Raw genomic sequence first — 19,407 nt, 5'->3', positions numbered from 1 at the left:
ATCATCACTTTCCTTGAAATATATTTTATAAAATTTTATTATTTTATAAGATATATATTAGGCAAAAAAAAAAGTTTTGACATCTTTGAGGAAAAAGAAAACAATACCTTGGAGAAAGAATTGAATGAAAACAAAACAAACAAACAAAAAATCGGTGGGCTGTGGTGGCACACGCCTTTAACCAGTACTGAGGAGGCAGAGGCAGGCAGAGTGCATCTCTCTAAGTTTGGAGGCCAGCCTGGTCTACACAGCAAGTTCCACAACAGCCGGAGCTACACACAGAAACCTTGTCTCAGAAAGCAAGACAGAAAAAAAGAAAGGAAGGAAGTAAGGAAGAAAGAAAAGAAAAGAGGAAATCAGTTCAATGAGCATACAGAAAAAAAAAAAAAAAGATAACTTTAAATATGATTTCGGAGTTGAACTTTCTGTACAAATAAGAGAACAGAATTAAATGTAAAATTTCTGTGCTGCAGATAAGACTACAAGAAAGTCAAAGACAACTCACAGAATAGGAGGAAATGTTTGTAAGCCATATATTTAATACAGAACATTTATCTAGAATATACAAAGAAACCCTAACCCAAGCATAGTAGACATGTTATGCCTCTGTAGACCCAGAAATGGAGAGGCTAATGCAGGAGCATCATGGGTTTTTAGCCAGCCTGTGCTACATGCCAAGACTCCTTCTCAAGACAACAACAAAAAAGTAAAAAGTTTAAAAATAATAACTCCTATAACTCAACAAGGAAGACAACCCAATTCTAAAATGGGAAAAGGATATAAACTGACATTTCTCCAGGAGACATACATAACCTTCATTTGCATGTGAACAGACACCATTAGTCATGAAGCATGCAAATCCAAAGCACAACGGGATGCCACCTCATATCCAGCAGATGACTAAACCCAAACAGGAGACTCCATTTTTGTGGAGACAAACTAGAACCCTCGTAATGTTGGTGCGGATGTAAAGTGGGCAGCCACTCTGGAAAGCACTTGGCAGATCTTCATGAAGTCGCCATATGAAAGCAATTCTACTATGAGGTATCTACGCAAGGAAAACAAAAACATACACTTCACAAAAAATGTGTACATGAATATTCATAATGGCATTATTAATAACAAGTAAAAAGTAAAAACATCACAACATGTAACCCAAACAAGAATAAACAGAATGTGGTATATCTATACAGATGACTATTATTCAGCCATGAAAAGGAAAAAAATTCCAGAAAAGGCTGGGTGGCTCAACCTTGAAAATACTGTGCTACATGAAAAAAACCAGATTAAAAAAAGTTAAGTATCATATGATTCCACTGATATAAAATGCCCAGAAGAAGTAAATCTACTGAGTTGATTGTTGGTCCTTTAAGGCTGGGGGAGAAGTTAAAGAAATGAGAGTGAGCCCTGATGTGTATGGCTCTTCTTTTAAGGGGAACAAAAAGTGTCCTAAGCGTGTAGCGGTAACAGCTGTACAACTATTAGTTTTAAAATCTAAACTGGATAATTTATAGCGTATCTGGACTATACCTGAAGAAGCAGTTGTGGCTATCTTAGTGAAAAAGACTGGATGCTCTGATAAATTATGCTGTTTTCCCAAAGTCAGGCTGCCATGTAGTGTGACACATGAAGCTGAGACACATCCTAACACCCCAGAACTGTTCACTGCTGCAAATGGTCTTACGCAACTCAGATAGGGGCCCCAAATGGCTGGAAAAAAACATCACTAAGAAAAGAAAGAGAAATCTAGATAACACAACTGAAACTTTTTTTTATTTTAATTTAGGGCTGGCAAGATGACTCAGTGGGTAAAGGTTCTTGCAGCTAAGCCTGAGGACCTGAGTCTGAGACTCTCATGGTGGAAGGAGAGAATCAACTCCTGAAAGCTGGCCTCTGACCTCTACACACATGCCAAAGCCCATGGGCACCAGCACACACCAAAATTTCTTTTTTTTTTTTTTTTTAAGAGAAGAGAATATAGTATGTCTCCAAAAATGAATCTGTGGTCTCGAACGTTAACAACCATTGACACATGGCAGAGACTGTGACTCAGTGTAGCCATTCTCCTTTCCTTGATGGTGCAGTTAGAGCGAGTAGCTGCTGACTCAAAGGGAGGACAATGAGTGCAGAGAGCTAGTAGGCTCCAATCACTGGCTCCTCTTCTACATGTCAGAGGCTCATGAGTAACACGCTTCAAACAAGTTATTTTCTTCCTCAGCATTGTAATATTCTTTAAAGAGACCCGAAAATACCATCTCAACGACTACATTCACAGAAGCTGTTTAGGTACAATAGGTAAAAGCCCTAATTCTGCAGCTGACTGGAACACAAAGATCATGGCCAGATACAACTACTCCATTCGGCTAGAATAAAGTATGGCTGTTGAGTCAGAATTGGAAAATAAGCCAAGAACATACAATCACTAAAATCATCATTTCACAGGTTTAAAAAAAAAAGAGCTACTAAAAAACTCATGGATTGTCAGAACTCTGCTTATGCAACATCGGAACATTTTGACAGAAGGAAAGGACAACAGGAGGCAGGAAGCAGGGAGACAGAAGTAAGGAATCCTGCAGGTGCCCAAGCAATCTAAGAAACACACAGCTCTGTTCCTGTCTTCCACAATAAAAACAATTCTGTTTCTCATGGCATCCGAGGAAGACTGCCTGCCAGAGACGGAACACAAGTTTCTACATGAAAATGTCAACTTGTTCCATGGAACACTACACTGGCAGCGAGAACGGATGTAACCCTTTTCACCTTAAGATTTGGGGCCGTTTCCTTCTGAGTCTTTTAACGTCATGGCCCATTATCAAATTCAGTTCAACTCATGGAGATTCAACATAAATGGACAAAAATACCATCCAAATGTACATAGGATAGTAAAAGACTCTATAAAATATTTTGTCCTGAAACACCTAGCAGCTTTAGCTTATTTATAATTTTAAATTAATGCAAGTAAAAGCACATGTATGAATGAAAATGCTATAATGAAACCCATTATTTTGCATGCTAAGTTGTTTTTTTAAGTTTAATAATTAAGTTCATGGAAAACACAATCATCTTCTAAAGGTGCTCACTAGCTTCAAAAAGAAATAGCTCTCACTAGTTTAAAAAAGAAATACCTTCAAGGGTGAAGAAACACACCTTTAATCCCAGCACTCAGGAGGCAGAGGCAGGTGGATCTTTGTGAGTTTGAGGCCAGGCTGGTCTATAGAGTGAGTTCCAGGACAGCCACGACTACACAGAAAAACCCTGTCTCAAAAAACAAAACAAAACCAAAAAACCCTAACCCAGATGCTCTCATAAGCCACCTCAAGCAATGTGACACACTAAATGATGCTCCCTTTCTCTCTGCACAACATGCACTGTCCCCAACCATCAGCTACAGCCTTGCACACTGGGGGACTTTGCTGACATTGTTGCCTGTATGCTCACTGGTAATTATTTTCCAGTGGAACCCATGGACTCACACACTCTACCACTGAACCACACAGCCAGTCCCTAGTTTCTTGTTTTCATACCCATTCATATTAATTGCTCTTCATATTATAATGATGTGAGTTCATTAAATACCATGGAAACTAATAAAAATTACAAAGGTGGAAAATGCTTTGGTAAAAACTAAGCATTCAACATGAAAAACACTTAGTAAAGTTTTTAAAGTAAAATCAAATTATAGGTGAATGAGACATGGACAAGAGATTGATGAGAGACCACAAAAGCCAAGAACTTAACTCATACCATTTTAACAATGTCTTAAGTTCCTGTTTTGCTTCAACAACAGAGCAAAACTGGAAATCACAATGAATTATAGGTGTGCTTAATGGAAAGATGAAGGAATGCCAACCAGGGCAAAGAAAGTCCCTTGGCCTTACAGCCAAATATTAGTCAATGTGTTTCTTAAACCTACTGCAAGGAAAAAGGAGGCAGGGAAACTTGCAGAGGTTTTTGTTTTGTTTTAAAATATCTGGGCAGGAAAGGTGTCTCAGTGGTTCGGAGTACTTACTGCTCTATCAGAGGACCTGAGTTCCAGCCTAGCATCCTCGACTGGCTCACAAACACCTGGGAAACCCCCTCCTTATCTCTATGGGCACTTGCATATATACAAATTTAAAAATTGGCTTTTTGTGACAGGGTTTCTCTGTGTAGCCCTGGTTGTCCTGGAATTCACGCTGTAGACCAGCCTGGCCTCGAACTCACAGAGATCCACCTGCCCCTGCCTCCCAAGTGCTGGGATTAAAGGTGTGCGATACCGCTGCCGGGCTTAAAAGAAGCATTTTAACATCTCTTTTTAAAAACTTAAGTGATACCAGTGGCTGCAAATATTGCTCAGTAGTAGAGCACTTGCAAGGCTTTGTATTTGGTCTCCACCACTACACACACATTGGGGATGGGGGACCACATCAGTGATAATGTATGGATTTTGTTCACACCTAATTCAAAACAAGTAAGAAAATAATAAAAATACATAAAGCCAAAGCTAGACACCGAGGCCTGCCGCATCTGTAGATTAAGGCAGGGCAGTTTGGGCTTCAGGCCACCTTGGGCTACATAATGAGAACTTGTCTCAAAAGTAAATGAGTAACAAAGAGGAACATAAAGGTTCCGGTGGTCAAACAGCCTGGCTTGTGACGCTCCCCTTCTCTTCTGTAGTTCATGGCCCTTGGTGAGAGGTCCAGATAGAAGGGTGCTTCAGCAGCAGCCAGGGGAAAGTTGGCTCCACAAACCTGGCTCAGGGAAAGGCCTCAGAGGGCTGAGCAGGCCCTCTTCCAACCAGTGTTACATCTGGGGGCAGGGTCAACAGGTACAGGAAACCCTCATCCCTCCACAGGCAGAGAGGACTGGTCAGAAAGCCCACCAGAGCGGCCAGCCAGTGGAGGGCCTTCTCACCCACTGCTTGCGAGGCTAGCCCTGGTGCAATCTTTCTGGAAAGCAATGTGGCAATAGAAGTATCCGGTGTCACACAAACATGTGTGCCCTCTGGCCTAGTAATTTCGCTGTTAACAATCTATCTAAAGCAAGAGATCAAAAATACTCCAAAGATTCAGGTGCCCAAAGTAGTTGCCACAGAAGATTTATGAAACAAAAACCCTTTATAAAAAAGGCTCAAAAAACAAAAACAAAAACAAAACAGTAGTCATATCCCCAAAACTATATGCCCATTAAAACTATCTGCTTATGGGGCTGGGGCCAGGTAATGGTGGCTCATGCCTTTAATCCCAGGCAGAGGCAGAAGTGGATCTCTGAGTTCGAGGCCTGCCTGGTCTACAGAGTGAGATCCAGGACAGTCAAGGCTACACAAAGAAACCCTGTCTCAAAAAACAAAAAAAACAGAAAAATAAAAAACCAACCAACCAACCAAACAACAAAACCCTAAAAGCTTATGAATGGCTCCCACTGACAGTACAAAGAGGGTCAAAGAGGTAGAAACACAGCAGTATGAATAGGCCCACATTAGTTTTCAGTACATAGGCTGACAAGAGTATTTTAGAGTATCAATAACTACCACCTCTGGGTGGCAGGGTTACAGATTACACTTTCCTGTCTGCTTCTTCAAAATTTTCTGATTTTTCCCAAAGTTGTTCCAGGAGCACAATGCTATTTTTATGATCAAAATAAATAAATAAATAAATAAAAATAAAGGAAAAGGTGGTAGAAGAGAGGCAGTAAAAATAGACAGTGTGGTTGAGGTAAAAGAATTTATTGTGCCTAATTTGGCTTCTTTTCCTTTCTCCATTAGATCCAAGCTACATGTATACAAATGCTCCTTTAACTTAACCCCTTGTCTGCCCTGAGATAATAAAATATAACTTCTTGTACCAATAGCTGCTACTTTTTCCATACACGTGACACAAAGAAGTCTAGTTGAATTAATCCATCAAAGTTTAAAACTAATAAGTAATTCGTGGAAGATCACTGGCCAATATGGAATTTTTCTTTTAACTGGATCACGTAGGTATAAAGCAGAGAACAAGAAGTCGGAAGTTCTTTCAGGAAGAGACCACAGCCTGACAGAGAGAAGCACCTCAAAGCAGAAGGGAAAAGCTGGAGGCACTGGCTGACCATTCTGACCATATCTGGGGTGTAACTTAGGGAAGTAAGCCCATGAGGCTTGGGTTTGAAAGACCTTTCCATTTAAAACAAGGGATTATGGGCTGGAGATGCTGCTCTGGGGCAGTGTTTGCCAAGCATTCACTAGGCCCTGGGCTTGAGCCCTAACCTACTGGTACAAATAATATCCTATAACACAGGGATTTTGCCTGAAAGGGTGATATATGCCTATATCCCACCTTTCAGGAGGCTGGGTGGAGGGGATCACATGAGCCAGTAAGTTCAAAAGCAGTCTGGGCAACACAGCAAGATGCTATCTTCAAAAATAGTCTAACAGTTACTAAGAAGACAGCAGGGCCTGAGACATACATGACTGAACACATAAGGACGCTTGCCACTCGGTCCGCCAACCTGCATCCCATCTCATGCCATGCTATGCCATGCTATCCCATCATCCCATCCCATCCCATCCCATCCCATCCCATCCCCAGGATCACAAGATAGAAGAAGAGACCCCTCAGAAGGTGTTCTCTGACTTCCACTAGCACATTGTGACATGAGCATGCGTGTCTATGTGAGCACACGGTACAGCATGATGGTGCCTATGGAAGCCAAAGATATCAGATCCCCTGGAAACCCCGATGTCGGTGCTGGGAACCAAACCCAGGTCCTCTAGAAGAACAGGAAGCACCAGGCCATCGCTCCAGCCCCTCCGGCTTACTTTCTGAGACAAGTTTCTCAAAAAACCTGAAGAGCAGCAATTAGACTAGGCTCCCTAGTTAGCCCTGCCAGCCTCTGCTCCCAGCACCTCACTGCCACTCTCCGGGAACTCAGGACCTGAACTCAGTCCTCACCCTTGTACAGCAAGCACTTTATGCACTGAGCCACTGCAGCAGTCCCCTGTTTCTATTTTCCAAACTTTGCTAGGCTGGTCCTGGTGTTGAACTCTAATCCCAGCACTCAGGAGCAGAGGCAGGCGGATCTCTGTGTGGCCAGCCTGGTCTATACGGTAAGTTCAAAGAAAGCCAGAGGTACATAAAGAGAGTGTGTCTCAATTTTTTTTTTTAACTGATGGATGTGTGAGTGGGTGGGTGAGTAGAATGAATTAATGAATCAAAGTACCAATGATCAATGAAATGACCCTCTTTAGACTTTCAAAAAAAAGTGTGAGTGGTGTTCTTAGTGCCTAAGGTAGCTGATTGCTACCTCTTTCTTTGAAAGGCTTAATTCTGAGTGGCAGGGTCTGTATCTACCACCAGGTACAAACTTGCTAGGCCACAAAGCATTACTAAAATAACCTTCTGATGATGCATCCAACAGTTTTGTATTAGCTGATGGGATTCAACTCTAAACGGGTTAAACATAGGCCTTTCAAACTCATTCATCCCAGACTGCTGAGACTTCCCAATGATGTTGCCTTGGCTATTTATTTACCAATGATTTACTATGCAAGGACAAAAGCCCAAAAGACTATATATACTCTGGATATTATCAAAAGTCATCCATAGGATGACACAGGATGACTTACGATAGTATATATAGTCATCCAACTCTACCAATACACCAGTAAGGGAGTTACTCTGCATTAAAAAGGGCCAGGGAATCACCTGATTGATAGGCAAGGGACAGTCACACAGAGAACATGTATAGCTCAGGCCAGAAATTAGGACCAAATTAAAAACTCCAAATAAATAGTTCCCTTACCTTTGTCTATATCACCAGGGTATGTATGTATCTAGCTGTAAGACAGTGCTGTTCTTTCTGTGCCCAATAAATTCAACATGGATTTGTTGTCTAATCATGTTAAGTATACATTCTCTAATAAAGTGAATCTATGCTGTTAAATTTGACTACCTCCCCTGCCTCAGTTGATACTTAGATAGATAGGTAGATAGGTAGGTAAGTAGGCATGACAAGGGTTTGTTTTTTTCTTCCCCCTCTTAGCCATAAAATAATCAGCACAAGTTTTGAAAACACGCCAAGCAGAGGTTATCTATGTTGCTCTCTGATGTCAACCTCCTGGTCATAGCCAATTCACAATTATACTAGAAGGCCTGCATAAGCCAATTCAGACAGCCCCTTCTCTCTGTCTGAATTCACTTCTTACCATCCCTCCTCTTAGCACTAGCCACATGGCCTTGGATCTAAGCTTTGAATGGTCCTTTCTGGCTCCAGGGTCTCCACACTTGCCACTCCTTCTACTTAGAATGCTGTGTCTTCTCATTCTTTCAAAGATGGACTTTCCTCAACACTCACATCTCAGCTAAAGTACCATCTTACTTTCCATGGCCTATCTGAAGTTACATTCCTCCCCAGTCTCCAGCCCATCCATTTTCTTCTCAGGGTTTTTGTTTGTTCCGTTGGTTTTTTGTTTGACTGATTGCTTGTTTTTCCGACAGGGTTTCTCTGTGTCGCCCTGGAGGTCCTGGAACTCGTCCGTAGACCAGGCTACCCTTGAATGGAACTCAGAGATATCTGCTGCCTCTGCCTCCCCAGTGCTGAGGTTAAAGGCTTGCTCTGAAACCACAACCACCATGAAGCTGGTAATGAGGTGTTTGTTTGTTTGTTTTTCAGAACTCTTATCTATCTCCAACTATTTAAAAGTAAATTCTAGCTGAGTGTGGTGGAGCATGCCTTTAAGCTCAGCACTGGGGGAGAGGGGTAAGAGCTGATCTCTTATTAGTTCAATGCCAGCTTAGTCTATATAGCTAGAACTTGTGAAAAGAAAGAAAGAAAAAGAAAATTTCAGGATGCAGATGGGTCTTTGTTTGTTTGTGTGTATGTTCTTTTCTCCATAGTGCAATCCAAAACTAGAGCCCATCAAACAACCTGTATGAATGAATGAATGGGTATGGGGAAGATTCCACTCATAGCAGAAAATGTCTTAGGTACCTTTTACAATTTCAGAGCCTCTTGTGAATAAAGAACATTTCTTTTTATTTTCAGAAAATTGATTTTGTTCTCTTTTATGCCATGCACCAAAAAACACTAGGCAGGCTGATGCTTGGAAAATGAAACAGCACTTCTGGCCCAGAGACAACTGGTCTGGGCACCTCCAGCTTGAGCCAGATCTATGACTTTCTAGGGAGTTGGCACCACAGTCAGAATGTTAAAATAAACATCTTCGATGCTGAAAGTGGAATACTGGTGCTCTGACTCTGCAAAGGCTAGTCCTAATTGGTCTTAGCACTTCACAGAAGTTCAAGCAAAGGAGGGACCCCATCACAAGGAGACCAAATTGGTAACCTCTAGATAATCTAGGGGCGGGACTGTCATCCCTAAGGTATGATTGCAAAAGCAGCTTACAGTTTTTCTTTCTTCTATTTACTAATGAGCCTGTTCCTGCTTTCTAAAGGGCACAAATGAGCTCATCTGCTTCATTAAACTCTTCTTTAAAGGCAGAAGTCAGGCCTTTAGTCTGCTTTGAGTCCTCATGAACTGAATCTGCAGTAAAACACACCCTTCACAAATGTGTCACTGAAAATCTTTGGAATGAGGGCTTAGGGTAAAATGTTTTCTGTGACACATGTAAATTCTGAAATCCTGAGCTGAGGATACATCCTCAAGGTTAGAACACTTGCCTAGTATACATGAGGTCCTGGGTTAGATGCCCAGCCCTGGGGGTAGAGGTTGCCATGAAGCTGGAAACCAGCCCTTCTAAGTATCACACTGTGTACATAAAGCAAAGTGCAAATTATTCTGTTTTGGGGTGGTAGATAAGAGTTTAGGGTGGGAGGTGGTTCTGATTTTGTTTCTCTGTGACAAGGTCTCACTTCTGAAACTCTAATTGACCTAGATCTTGAACTGCCTTAGCCTCCCAAGTGCTAGGAACAGATATGTATGTGCCACTAAGCCCAGGTAAAATGTGTGAGAACATTTTTCATATTTCCCACCAAATTTAAGTGAATCTCTGAAGAAACGATTGCATGCCAAAAAAAAAAAAAAAAAAAAAAATGTTCCCTCATCAGTATGACATAAATTAGTTACAATAAACAATGAAAATTTGAGCCAGGCGAGGGGCTACCTATAATTGAGCATGCCAAAGATAGGGGTAATGAGCTGAAGGCTAGGCTGGACTACTTCAGAAAAATAATAATCTGGGGTTGGAGAGACAGCCCAGTATACTGGATGCTCTTTCAGGAGACCAGGGTTCCCCAACATCCATAAGGCTGGTGGCTCACAACAGTTCCAGCGGACCTGGTGTCTTCTTCTGGCCTCCAGGGGCATCAGTGGCAGGTGGTGCAGAGGCAGCCATGCCAACAAAACACTCATACACATTAAATTAATTAGTTAATTTGAAAATAATTCTAAAAGTAAAAAAAGAAAGGAAAAAGCCAGGTGGAGTACACACCTATAATCCAACATATTAGAAGCTGAGGTTTCAAATTCAAGTCCTCTGTGGGCTACACAGAGAGAATCTGGGGGTTAAAAAAAAAAAAAGGTTGAAGATATGCATCAGTGGTACAAATACTTGTGTAACTGAGCTCAACCTCCAGCACTGCTAATAAGTAAATATTTTGAGATGACCCAAAAAGCCAATGTTTTTATCAGGTAAGTCTCATGTTTAAAAAAAAAAAAAATTTAAAAATAAACAAAATAAAATCAAGTTTAACGAAAAACTGTTCTGAATGAGTTTCATAACCCAATGTGGTAGATAATGCCTATAATCCCAACACCAGGGAGTCTGAGGCAAGAAGTTCATCAAGAGTTTCAGACCAGCATGGACTACAGAGTATTACATCAGGGAACTTCAAAGTAGCAATTGGGTTGTTTTTTGTTTGTTTATTTGTTTGTTTTCTTGCATGAAAGCATTGTATGCACCTTGTGCCTACCTATTCAAAACCAATGGCACTTGAAGTCAACAGCTCTTCCCCAGGTGTAAAACGCAAAAGAGGACTAGCCAGTCTTACTCAGCGGCTACAGAGAATGATGAGGACATTTCTTACCTATTTCTTAAGTGCCAAAACTGCATGGGTAGCATTACACATAGCAGTTAATCTTCCCAACACTCAAACCTGTGAGGTGAGTGCTACCATCATCCCATTGTAGATGAAAAAAATCCAAGCACAGAGAGGTTGAGCGAGTATTCAAGGGCCAAGCACTGGCCCAGTACTAACCAGGAGGTTCAAACCAGGCAGTTTCAGGCAAGGCAGAAACTCTTACCACAAAACAGTGACAGGCAACTGATGGATACATGCTGAAATAACAGCCTATAAATATTTGGCCAAAAGCTTTCCTAGTCATGTGCAGTTCTTTAAGTATACACGGAATGTAGTTATTCTTTGTTCCATTCGTCCAACTAGCTCGAAGGCACAAATAGGCACAGGAAGCAGACTGTAAGTAATCGGAGAGGGGAAAAATCTATTAAAAACTTAATATGTTAGAGTTCCACCAAAAGAACAGAGAACCTTGGGCTATGTGTCTCAAAAGAAATTAAAAAAGGAAATCAAAGCAGGTAGGGCAAAGACAGCGTGAGCTGCTGACCAAAGCCTGTGGCTCCTGGGAGCCTTCTGCAGTGACGCTTGAGGCACTGCAGTGCTGCCGACGTCAGTCTCAAGGCCTGAAAGCCAGGCTGCAAAGGTCCCAACAACCAAAGCAAGACAGTTCCTTTTCGCTTCACTATTTTATCCGCCCCTGGGTCCTACTCTGGGAAGTTTGAGTTAACAGAGTTTGGAAAGGGGCCAGCTTCACTTATTGTTGGACAGAGTGCAGTAGCTTAGTCAATAAATGAAGTTTGCTTTAGCTTCTTAGTCCTTGGAATGGGTCACGTAGGAAAGGGGTGGTCATAAATAGTTCTCCAATGTGCAGAAAATGCCTTTTGCCTGACCTCCTCCTGCCAGCACAGGCATCGTCATCGGAATTACCTGTGTCTGATTTTTATACGCAATTAGAAGAAAAGCTCAGACTATTCACTGACATAAAGGAGGAAAGGAAACAAAAAGAAAAAAAGCATACACCTTTAAAAGAGTAAATAAATAACCTATTGTACAAAGAGATGGGGAAGAAAAAGAATCGTTTGCCTCCGTTTGACCTGACTACCGAAGACAAACACTGCAGGACCAACGCAGGAGAAAAGCCTACCTTCCTGAATAACAGGCGCAGTAGCTCCAGCGGCTTCTAGTACCTAGGCACCTTCCCTGCCGTTATATAACCAAACCATGGATGGCCTTAACAGGCCATCAACTGTGTGTCAGAAGCTGCTGGGCACAACTCAGCTGCCAGTGTTGAAGGACCCCTTCCAAAATGAATTCAGATAGGCAGGAAACAGGCCAAAATGTGCCCATGGTTCACCCTGAGAACATGACAGCTCCTTGTGAATTGAGCTTCATTCTTGTCGTCAGAGTCACTTAAGTAGCAAAAAGATAGGGCACTTGGAACTGGAGCTAGGAAATTGCACACTGCCACAGAAGCACCAACAAATGCTGGGGTGGTCTCTTCCACACATGCAACTCATTGTCCCAGCCATTTCAGTCTCATTCAAGTCTGAATATTTCCATACATAGGAATTGCATAACTGCACACCACAAACGATCAAAGATAAAAACCAACATAAACAGTGACACCCGTCTATAAACAAGCCAATACTGTAAAGGCTGCAGTCCTAAAGGATACCACGGTCTCAGAGAAAAACTGAAACACACACACACTAGAAAGCAGCCAGACCAACCATAATTAGGCACCCGGCTTTGCTGACTACTGAAGACAGAAATGTCCCTTTCATATATAAAGCCAAGAATCAACTGTTTGCAATTATGTTTATAAGACACTCAACCCAGCTTGTCATAGATCTTTTTTTTTTAATCAATATTTTGGTGTATCTAAGAGCTGGATGATTCAAAATTCTTTAAACCATAGAGTGCATAGCCAGACAACCAATTATGTTTGTGGAGTCCATTTCCCAGAGATCAGAGCAAAAATAATCACAGAGGCAGAGGTGGAATGGGGAGGGGGAGAAGCAGCAAGGAATGGCGGCATGTTGTTTGTAAACACAAGCCTGACTTGGCCAACAGTAAACAGGGCTCCACACGCTATGGGGCTAAGGCTCAAACTACAGCTGCGGGTCTGAGGGATTGCAACAGGAGAGGCGCACTTGAGTTGGTCGCTGGGTCTGAAGACTTGAGGCCCTCTGGTAAAAACTGACAGAATGGCTTGAAGGGGTCCCACCAGAGGAAGTGAAACTGACCAATCACCCCTCCACCGCCACACGCCAGCCACCCTAGGAAGAAGGGCCCCTTGTAGTCTTTGACGGAGAAAGGCAAGGGAAGGAACTTCAGGTTGCAAATAAGGAGTAAAGGCCCAGATAAGTCAATCAGCTTCTGGCAGGGAGTGACTGCCATAAAAGCCAAAGCAAGGTAGGCAAAGATAACCAGAGGCTAGGGTGACCAGGTGAGGGGAGTCGGTGTGGCTTCCGTAGGAAGCTGCCTAAGTGGTAAAGGTTTTTCATTAGCCAAACTGAAGACAAACTCAAGCTACTGTTTTAAACACAATGAATGAATATGTTAAAAGTATCCATTCATGTGAGGTGCTGAGCAAAGAATAATCAGGAATTCAAATGGGCTTTGTGGGTTCCATCAAAACTAAAGGATTCCTCGATACTCTTAATGAAGAAGGCTATATAAAAGTGCTACCTCTATTTCCTTAAAAAATATTTTATGTGTATACATATATGGTTTCCTAATTGACCTTGGCCAATTTCACTACTACAGCTCCTCAAATCCCTTGGGAACCAAAGGGCCCAAATGAGTGTAATTCTCTAGTGTCAATCCCACGGTTCCCTTCTCCACTGAAAAGCCCACCCTGAGCTCTACAAAGCCCACAATTCCAGACCCTCTGACAACTAAAAATAACCAGCAAACCATCTATCCTAAATTGTTTAACCCTTGGTTAGCTAGAAACCCAGAACCCTTGGGACATCTGGTCATAGGTCCCTTCCATTTTCCCCCCTTCCCCGTTTTCTTCACTGCTTCCTCCAGTAATGAAGTATACTACTCGGGCTTCCAACTGACACCATCTATCAGTCTTAAATAATCAAACGTGGATTCTATCTCTGTCATAGGTGCCAGGTCCTTCTTATCTCCTGGTGCCTTGCACCCACTGCATACCCTCTGTCCGTTCCCCAGCCCTCCCTAGGAAGGCTGAGGCAGCCAGTTTTAGCGTCTCCCCCATCCTGTGGTCCACATTTCATATGCCCCTGCCCTCATTCTCTGATGGTTTCCTAATTGCTGGTTCCGGAGTCTTTCTGGCTTGCAGTCCGCCGGCCCCCGGAGAGTTCCAACGCCCCCTTTCCACCCCCCCCCCCCCCCCCCGCCCGCCCGCCCGCCCGCCAGGACCCTGCGCACAGCCCTAAGGACTCCTTCGGTGCCCAGCTGCTCAGTTCCCGGTGCCCTCCCCCCCCCACCCCGGCGCCCCTCCGCTGAGAGGTCCCTGCCTTCTCCCGCCGCCGCCACCGGTCCCCACTGCTGACCCTGACCCGAGTCCCCGGGAATCGCGGACTTTCCGGCCCCGCCGCCCTGCAACGCCCCCCGGGCAGCGCAGCCAGCGGCCGCGCGGTCCCCAGCGCCACTACCTTGGCCTTGGTGACGAGGTGCGTGGCCCGCTTGACCACAGCGAAGTTGCCCTTGCCGATGGTGCGGTCGATCTCATAGTAGCCGATGCGAGCAGACATTGACCCGCGGGAGGCCGGGGCTGTGGGACGCGACGGGCCGGCGGCCGGGGGCACAGCGGCGGGGGCTGCCGGGGGCCCCGCGGCAGGCGGAGGCAGCAGGCGGCCCGCCGGCCCGGCTCCCCCTGCTCCGGCCACGGCAACCCCGCCAGCTCCGCTCGCCGCCGCCGCCGCCATCTTGTTGTGCAGTGAAACCTCCGGGGCCGCGGGGAGCCGGCCGGGGGGGAGGGGGCGCGGGGGGGCCGAAAGAGGGGGGTTGCCGACAGACGTCACTCCAGGAGGCGGGGCTCCCGCGCCGCCGGGCGCCCGGCACCATGGCAACCGCGCGTCACGTGCGGACGCGCGTCACTGCCCGGAGCCATGGCAACCGTGACCTCACCGGGCGAACTCGACCTTCCCGCGTGGGTCCCTGTTCCTGCGGCGCTGGCTCCCGAGTGCCCCCCTCTGGGGAACAGGCAGTGAAAACGTCGCGGGTCTGCAACGTCTAAGCTTCCTCCGCGCCTAGCGAGGTAGGGATACGCGATGGGAGACCCTAGTACCAGACCTCCCCCAACCGTGGCCCCTAGTTCGCCGATGGGATCCCTACTCCGACCTGTGTCCCAGTTCAGTCGCCACCAAACCTCCCTTAAAAGGATTTCCTCATCACCAAAAATACCAGCCTTGTCCCACTTTAGCCCTGGAGGCCACAGAGGCAGGAATAGCTACAGTATTTAAGCAACTGTAACCAAGTTGGTAGCAGGGCTGAGGAATTGTTCAACAAAACTCTTACAAAACCCAGATCACCGTGTACAATCAAATAGCCAGTCATAGAACATAGAAGACTGAGGAAATTAGAGTTTGCATATTCAGGGGCGTTGAACCCAGCCCGAACACGCATTCCAGTCATTGGGTGGGTGAAGGCCAGAAAAGGTACGTCATTTTCCTTCCTGCCACCCCTGGCTCGGAACAGTTCCACAGACAGCGTTTGTCAGAATTTCTGCGCCCCTCTTCTATTGCTGGGTTAGTACTAGAGAAGCAGTGATGCGCTCGTTGCTTCAAGGCCCACATCATGTTTAAAGATAAGCAATCCGTTAAGCAAAATGAGTAAATAATATAAATTCCATTCCTACTAATGACTCTCCAAGGACATTAAAGGTGATCAAATTAATAATTCCAGCAATAAAACTCATATCTCTCTGCCCTCCTGTTATCTGACATTCCACATCCTGAGCTGTTACCAAGCCTCCCGCTCCTCGTTCCTTATTAAGCAGATTGATTTAGCTGCCTCTCGTGGGTCAGGAAAGCGGGCTGTAAAGGAGGGATAGCCTTTGGCCTGTTGGAAAGGAAGAGAGAAGCCTGTGAATGTGCCTCTTAAAGAGTATCCCATGCTTCCCAGCGCTGATCTACCTAATGTATCTCCCTCCGTGGCACAGAAAAATTGTCAGGTCTCTGCCTGTGCAATATTAAAAACTGACATCCAGGTCACTGATTATGTGAGAAGGGAAATACACACTTACTCTCGCTGACCAAAGGACATTTCCTAATGTTCTGATCCCCCCCACACCATCTGACATGAGTAATAGCTGGGACTAGGATGGGACAGAGGGTCATCCCACAATTGCCTTGGATCAGTTCCCTGGTGACTGTTTCAAATTGCCAACACAGTTAACACTAATTGGCTCTTTTACAAGCAAATAAGGACAGGGATGAAGTGGACCTTACTTCTTGGGCTGGTTAAGCCTATTTATCATTGGGATCACTCAGTACCAATGAATGATTGGGTATGGCCAGCCATCCCTTACTTTGTGGCCTTTACCTCCCTTTAGCAAGGCCAATAACTTAGGAGTTGGACCTCAGATTGAGTTTTACCATCTTCTTGGTGGCAGGGAGAAGGGGGCTCTGCTGTTGAAGCAAAGAAAATCAGTCTTTCTTTCATGAAGTCTTAGAATTAGCACTGAAACCACTTGGCTGTGCACTCACAGAGTATCTTCTACTCCTGGACATAATTTGAAATTTTGTTTTGAGGAAAGTCTCTCTATTTCTCTTTTGAAATAGAGGCTCTCTATGTAGTCCTAGCTGTCCTGGAACTGGATATGTAGACCAGGCTGGCCTCAGACTCACAGATATCCACCTGCCTCTGCCTCCCCAGTGCTGGGATCAAGGGCTTGCGGCCACCACGCCCAGCTAAAATTGTTCTCATTTAGCTTAGGCTAATTTCAGACTCCCTGTGTAACCAAGGATGATCGCATCCACCTCCCAAGTGCTGGAATTACAGATATGAACCTACCTGTCTGTTTTCTGTGGTGCTGGGGGTCGAACTCAGGGTTTCTTGTGCGCTCTACCATGCAATCACACTACCACCTGAGCCTACTCACAATCTCATTCTTTAACTCTTCTCATCGCTCACCTCAAGAAAGCATCCAGGAGGATCTAGAAAAAGGAGATATATATGTCCCTTGCCTTTATGGAATGGGGCCAGAAGGTGGTGCATTAAACTGAGATCTGCATAAAGACTTGCTGGCTGAGAACAAAACAGAAAATCTGAAGTGAGCAAATTCATCAAAGGTGACCAAATAAAAAGAAAAATAGTTTAACTGAAGAATATTGAGTACAAAGACTGAGTTAAAACTGGGAAGTAAATCACAATTAATACTAATATTTGGGAGACTAGGGGTATTTGCCATGGCAGAGCACATGCTTGGTATGCTCAGAGACCTGAGTTCAATCCTCAGCACTGTACTAGTTACCGTGTTGGTTTTTTGTTGTTGTTGTTTTTGGTTTTTGGTCTTTTTGTTATTTTTTCTTTTTTTTTTTTTTTCCAGAGCTGAGGACCGAACCCAGGGCCTTGCACTTGCTAGGCAAGCGCTCCACCACTGAGCTAAATCCCCAATCCCCCAGCACTGTAAAGGAATAATAATAACCCCAACAATTTGCCAATTAAATTGCATAGTTTACAGTTACAGAATCACTTAAGATTTACAACAAGCCAGGAGTAGTGGTGCAAGTCTTTGAACGAGCAACTGGGAGGCAGAGGCAGGCAGATCTCTGAGTTTTAGGTCAGCCTGGCCTACAAATCAAGTTTCAGGACAGCCAGGGCTACACAGAGAAATCCTGTCTCCAAAAAAGAAAAGACAACAATGTCTGTAGAGATATTTTATTATTAGTCACATTCTGCAAATAAGGAAAATGAGAAGTGGAGGGATTAGGGGAATTGTGCAAGGTTACAGAGCAAGGAAGTGATAAAACTGGAGTCCAGACCCAGGCACCTTCTGGAGCCCAAGTTTTGGAGCTTCTTTCCCCAGTTGTTATGATCCTTATGAAGGAATAAGACAGAAGAAAAAGTGTGTTTCTTTGATAGTCAGGGTGACTGAGCTGAGATTCAACCTAGTATAAGAGTTTCCATTTTGAATGAAAGTCATATGTTAAAGGCTTGGTCCTCCAACATGGCATTATTAGGAAGCTGTGGAAACTTTATTAAGACATGAGACTTGGTGGGAGGTCTTTAAGTGATTGACATGTCTTTAGAAGGAATTATGGGATTAGGAAATTGATATCCCTCTCTCTCTTGCTTCCTGGCCACGAAGTGAACATCTTTCCTCTGCCATGTGCTCCCTCCATGATGTACTTCCTTGATACAGGCCCAATAGAAACCTTGGCTCTTCCAAAGTGAATGAAAAACCCTGGCAGTCATGGCAGTAGCGAGACACACACTTTTAATCCCAGCACTCTGGAGAGTCATGGGGATCTTTGTGAGTTCTAGTTTGTTTACAGAGCAAGTTACAGGACAGCCAGGGCTACACAAAGAAACTCTGTCTCAAAAAACTGGGAAAAAAAAAAGTGAATGAAAAAAAAAAATAAAAAGGAAAGGACATGGATCTTCGTAGGTATGGTGGGGAAGAAAGTTTGTTATAGATATGTGGGAGAGCTTAGTTGGAAGCAGACACATCTGGGACAGTACAGAATGGTTGTGACTAAACTCAGCCAACCACTTGAGGACAGGGAAAAGGGAAAAGGAGAATCAGGTGCAGCAGCCAGGAGGCCAAAGGTACAAAAAGGGATGGGTAACCAAAAATGTCTGGATTATATAGGAAAGAGCCTTTGGAGGAAGGAAGCCCCTGGGTTGGAAGGTTTAGGGTAGGGGCAAGGTATGCCAGCCATACCCTATAACAGGTAGGGAGTGAGGGATGCTGGGAGAACCTGATGGTCATGTCACGTTTGCTTTGATATGTTAAAAAGACACCTCTGGATTTGAAACTTAACAAAAAGCTGACTAGCCAGGATTGTGGTGTAAATCCCAGTACTCCAGAGGCAGAAGACTGCCTGGTCTACAAAGACAGCCAGGGTTACACAAAGAAACTCTGTCTCAAAAAAAAAAAAAAAAAAGTTGGGTGCTGGAGAGTTGGCTCAGTGGTTAAGAGCATTGTCTTTCAAAGGTCCTGGGTTCAATTCCCAGCACCCACATGAGAGCCCACAACTGTCTGTAACTCCAGTTCCAAGGGATCTGACACCTTCACTCCAATGTACATAAAATAAAATTTAAAAAAAAGTTGAGTGTCCTATATATTTGTTAGAGTAATTGAACACTTACTAAAACAGCAGCGGTGAAGAGGAGGTTGAGGATTCCCAGAAGGAAGATAGAGGGGCCAAAGTGTCTGAATGAAAGCAGCATGCCTGAGATGGCTTTGCTTCTAAAACACCCAGAGGAGTCTTGC

At 44.2% G+C, this 19,407-nt stretch overlaps 1 protein-coding gene across 5 annotated transcripts in view; it reads right to left on the bottom strand.

Annotated features, from left to right (window-relative positions):
- The window catches only part of Sik3 (SIK family kinase 3), a 205,875-nt gene extending 190,966 nt beyond the window's left edge, over positions 1 to 14,909 (bottom strand). For all 5 annotated transcript variants that reach the window (XR_008721798.1, XM_055621928.1, XM_055621929.1 and 2 more), the window contains exon 1: positions 14,621 to 14,909. Coding sequence is in view for 4 of the 5 variants with exons in the window: in XM_055621928.1 (XP_055477903.1) it covers positions 14,621 to 14,893 (273 nt within the window). In the remaining variant the exon portion in view is untranslated. The remainder of the gene's footprint in view (positions 1 to 14,620) is intronic.
- Between the last annotated feature and the right edge of the window lie 4,498 nt (positions 14,910 to 19,407).

Source organism: Psammomys obesus, unplaced genomic scaffold (genome assembly GCF_907164565.1).
Source record: "Psammomys obesus unplaced genomic scaffold, mPsaObe1.curated_primary_1811, whole genome shotgun sequence".
NCBI classification, from domain to species: domain Eukaryota; kingdom Metazoa; phylum Chordata; class Mammalia; order Rodentia; family Muridae; genus Psammomys; species Psammomys obesus.
This window is presented reverse-complemented; position numbering and strand designations above follow the sequence as displayed.